The 4724-nt window shown below is 43.3% G+C and overlaps 1 protein-coding gene across 1 annotated transcript; it reads right to left on the bottom strand.

The window, feature by feature from the left end:
• Positions 1–528: 528 nt before the first annotated feature.
• LOC134679183 (ubiquitin carboxyl-terminal hydrolase MINDY-3 homolog) lies at positions 529–4519 on the bottom strand. Its single transcript, XM_063538060.1, has 2 exons — positions 4303–4519; positions 529–4166 (listed from the first exon to the last, which is right to left on the bottom strand). The coding sequence occupies exon 2, from the start codon at positions 4141–4143 to the stop codon at positions 2746–2748; it is 1398 nt and encodes a 465-aa protein (XP_063394130.1). The 5' UTR covers positions 4144–4166; positions 4303–4519; the 3' UTR covers positions 529–2745.
• Positions 4520–4724: the final 205 nt, after the last annotated feature.

The following is a 4724-nucleotide window of genomic DNA, read 5'->3' on the forward strand; positions in this document are numbered from 1 at the left end:
CGTTTTTTTTCCAAATTTCATCATGGGCCATAATCAAAGTGACAATGGTTGATAATGATAGAAAACGCCAATCGAAACTTAATGTATGAAAAAATTGTCACGTGACTTTTCCTTTCCTCTTTATAAAATTATACTGTATACAGCTGTACTTACAGCTGTATGTATATGCCTTTATTACAAAGGTCAGCAAACATAAGAAAAGCCAGCTTAACCACGGTACAAATTATCAATTTTAGGAATATCAAAGACCCCCAAAGTTGATTTGACTGGTCTAGACTAAGATTGGGCGCCTCGAAGAGTCGCAATTTCAGAGCGGCTACCGGGAACACCGAAATTCCCAAATTGCGGGGATCTTTCTCTTTTACTCCAATGAAGGCGTAATTAGAGTGACAGAGAAAAATCCCCGCAATTTGCGAATTTCGATTTTCGCGGTTATAGCCCAGGTCCTAGCGGCGGTTGCCGATTGCCGACCCCTGCCCTAGCAGGGCGTGCTGCAAAAACGGGTAAATGGAAATAAAACCACCCAAATATAATCAAAGAAAGCATGTTACACTTTTATAACTAACTGAAAATATCTTTCAATAGGTATAATCTTTGTCACACTAAAGTGGCCCTATTTTAACACGTATGACAATAATATGAATATATAATAAAACAATTATACCGCGTCGTGTTATAACAAATCAACATATACCGGCGTTGGCGTTGCGAGGGTAAAGTTAAAACTACTTAAAAAATTTCAATTTAGTACAATCAGACTCAACTTGAGAGGATGCCAACAAGAGTTACCTTTTTGTGTACAGTCAGGAAATTGTTTTAGGGGTGAATCAACTTATTCTATTATTCTATCTTGTCATCCAGGTGACTTTACTAGCATAGTTTGTTAGAAGAAATCTTATAATACGTTCTACTAATAAACTGTAGATGACCTATTATGGGAAGGACTATTAACTGCCATAAATATGTATATTTGGTTATTTTTAATACCAGGGTTTTAAGAGTGACCCAGGTGACCGTACCTATGGCAATAAGACACAAGAAAAAGTTGATTCACTACATGTGATACTAGTATTTCTTACTTAGTAACAGTTACAAAGAATGTGAAAGCCGCTAGCACAGTGTAAAAAGTAACAGTGATCCCGACGGCCTTTAACGTGTACCGAGTTACTAACAATGGCGATGACAGCAATGTATGCAGCTCGGGTGCTCGCGATCCCCCCGCCCCCCTCGTCTAGTCATCTAGGGACCTCATATTAAGGCTCCGTCACGCATTGTCACTGTGACAAAGTAAGAAATGGTACAGAAATCAAATGACCGTACTTTTATATTAAAAGTATAAAGAAAGGAACCAGCCCAAAAATTTAAATGCTTTTTACACGTTCGCTGCGGCATCGGGTCGCTTCGGCCCGATGCAAGTGAATCAAGTATTACGTGTTTTTTTTTCCGTCCCGTTGTCCAGGGGACTAAAGTGCTCATTAGAAGGCCCATTGTAGAAATGGATACAAGCCATTAAATACCACAAAACTTAATGTTTAGTCAATTTAAACACGACACAACCGCAACAAGTGACAGTACAAAGTTGATACACCCAAGGAAAAGAGCATTGTATAATAAAATAAATTATAAGTACTTAATACATAGAATAAAATAATTATGAACCAAAATCCAATTTTAAAATATTAATAATCGAAACAGCAAATTATAAAGGGATTATCCATGCTTATTTATGTAATACTAGCAATATTACTAATATTAGAACGACGCCTATCAACGGCTAAATTGCTAAATCGGAATTAAGAAAGCTGAGGGTAGATGGTTATTTCCAGAAATTTAGACATAAAGCGAAAAGAGGTTAACTCCCACACGCCACGAAAAGGCTTTTCAAGAAGGCGTTTATGTAACATATTTCATAATAGATTGTTATGGAAATCTTAAAAAACAAACATTTTAAATTTATATAACTCCATAAAAAGAAATTTCTAATTGAGTTTAAAGGTCAAATGGCAATCATTCATCCGAAAAAAAACTTGGAATAACTTGACAACTTGCTTATACACAGCTGACCTAAATTGAAAAATACAGAGTTAAACAAAATGTCTCTTGTGAGCATCTCAAATATCAATCAATACAGTTCCACACTCATTCCTCGCAACGCGTGTCGCAGTCAGCAGAAATTCGCACAGCAAAACAGGCCGGACGACCAGCGGCTACCCTGGCCAATGTCTGAATGATTCCCGACTCTTCTCAAACAGTACAAGCGTCACAGAAGACGGAAACAGTCGGGCACAGTGCAAGCCGCTGCCCGCCGTCACATTCGCCCAATCACGAACATCCACAATGTCATCATCATAAAATTTCAACATGTCCCATTATTACTATGTCACTATTACATTTATATACAACCTAATTCTATGCGGGGCTAAATTAAATTTATTTATAGATAATTACGGTGTATATCATTAGGAGCGTGTCCCTAAACTATGGTATAAGCAAACTGATACAAATCATATGCAGCACAACATGACAACAACCAGTCAATAACTGGAACAGTGTTAATAAAAAAATATTTATGTCTAAACCGTAACCATCGTGTAAATAGGTCTATGTCTGGTGTCAATTCCTAGCTGTGACCACAGCATACAATTAAAACTGCTGGAACGAAGGGAAGCTTGTAAAATTATATTTTACAAATAAATTATGGTCTGCACAGTTCACTCACGACACAGTCCTTTAGAATGTAGCTGCTCAGTTGAGGGAGGGTGAGCTGCCCTCGTCCCAGACCAGGTCGATGCTGGGCCACTTGGTCTGCAGGCAGGTGAGCATGGGGTCGGCCGAGGCGGCGCGCATGTGGCACTCGAGCAGCGCTGCGCGCCCGGCGCGGTACACCACCCGCCCGCCGGGGTTGCTCCGCGCTAGCCCATTGTAGTGGTGCAGCGTGAACGTGTCGGGGCAACCGCGCTCGCAAGACGGGAAGAACTCTTCCATGAACGCGCTCAGCAGGATGATCCCCAAGTTCTCCGCGTCCAGCTTGCGCCGCATGAGCTCCACGTACTCCGGCTCCGACACGAGCTCCGCAGCGCACAGCACATCCTGCAATGCTGCTGATGGGATGAAATTATTACCCTCAGGATCGAAGGAACGGAAGATCCGCTCTGCAGACTCTCCCGCCGTCTCTGGCGCCGCCAAGCGCCGCTCGAACGAGAAAAGCACCGTCAAGTGCGTCTCGGACGCTAGCACCCACACAGGATGCTTTGGATTCTTGTAGAATGACCCCACAGTGCAATACTGCATGTGCTCCATTATAGTAAGAAAACCTATATCATTTTGCCGCTCAATGCCGCGCAGCCGGAGGCCGCCGACCACCTGGTCATGGTCCCAGACGTGAGCCACAGCTCGGCCTGTCAGCATCAAGTTTATCAGTCCCTGTGACCCATATCCATATGTGGAGTGTATGAGTGGGTCCGACAACTCTGACAGCTCTGCTTCCACAACACCAACTCCCTTACTGAGAATCACACTATACAACAGAAGTAGCACTCCATACTTGTCCTTCAAAACACGAATGTTTCTAGTGTAGAATGCCTCTACCTCTGACAATCCTTGGAAAGAGTGAATTTCGATTCGCCGATGAAACTGGTCCAAGGTTTCTGTCTCTTCAGTGGCACTAGCCGAGCTGGATTCAGCTTCTGTTTCGGTTTTTCGTTGGTACACCGCCACATTATACTTAGGCGCTAGACACTGGCTTAGTATTGTACACACGGCCCGTACAAGAAGGGAGTTGCATTTCTCCGAGGTGAGGTCGCGCAGGCTGTGGCCGGGCGTCTCCGACAGGAGGATCTTGAGGAGGAAGCCCTGCACGGGCGCGATGGCGGCGCAGGGCCCGCCCTCCTGCTGCGTGAGCGCGCTGGGCTCGTCGGCGCTGAACGTGAAGCCCTGCGCCCAGCGCCGGAACACCTCCTCCTTGACCTGCTCGCCCCACAGCAGCCGCCGCGTATTCTCCAGCTCGCGCTCCATGACCGCGGAGCCCCCACGCGGCTCGCTGACCGCTCCGGCCCCGGCGCTGTCACTCATCTCCACTTTTTCTTCTAAAGCTCGTACGGAACCACTCGCCTTTTCTTCGGCGGAGCCGATCAACATTTGCATAAATGCTGTAATGTCTACGCCTCCTGAAAACACGATAAATGTTAAACGTCGCAGTTCAATTGCGCCGCAGCACAAGCCCACGCCGGCGCCTCGGCCGACTCGACCCAGCGAGCGAAGGCTATGGTCGCGAAAAGAACATAACCACGTAATTATACTCACTACATATATACTGCTCATTGTTGCTCCGATTAGTAATATCTATATGTCCTTCTTGTTAAACCGATTGTTCATCTGAATTGCTTCTATTTGCATCATAAACTGTATGTAGATTGTTAATAAAAACTTTTCATTACTAGAAAAGAAAAGCTTACGACATAAAGGCTGCCATTTTTTAAGAAAAATATCAATAGCGTTTCGTTTTCGCATTTTCGATACGTTCCGTTTATATTGTCAGAGTGAACAACAATTAGCGCAGAAATGTTGTTTTAGAACTGAGTAATGAGGATTAAATAATATATTTTCACAAATAATATATCTAAATAGATTAATAAAACGTACATTATCTTTGAAATAATAGTAATATGAATTAACGAAGGCGTTATACTTACGTTAAGCATTAGTTAAGTATTATATTTAAAAAG

This window comes from Cydia fagiglandana, chromosome Z, assembly GCF_963556715.1.
Source record: "Cydia fagiglandana chromosome Z, ilCydFagi1.1, whole genome shotgun sequence".
Classification (NCBI taxonomy): Eukaryota; Metazoa; Arthropoda; class Insecta; order Lepidoptera; family Tortricidae; genus Cydia; species Cydia fagiglandana.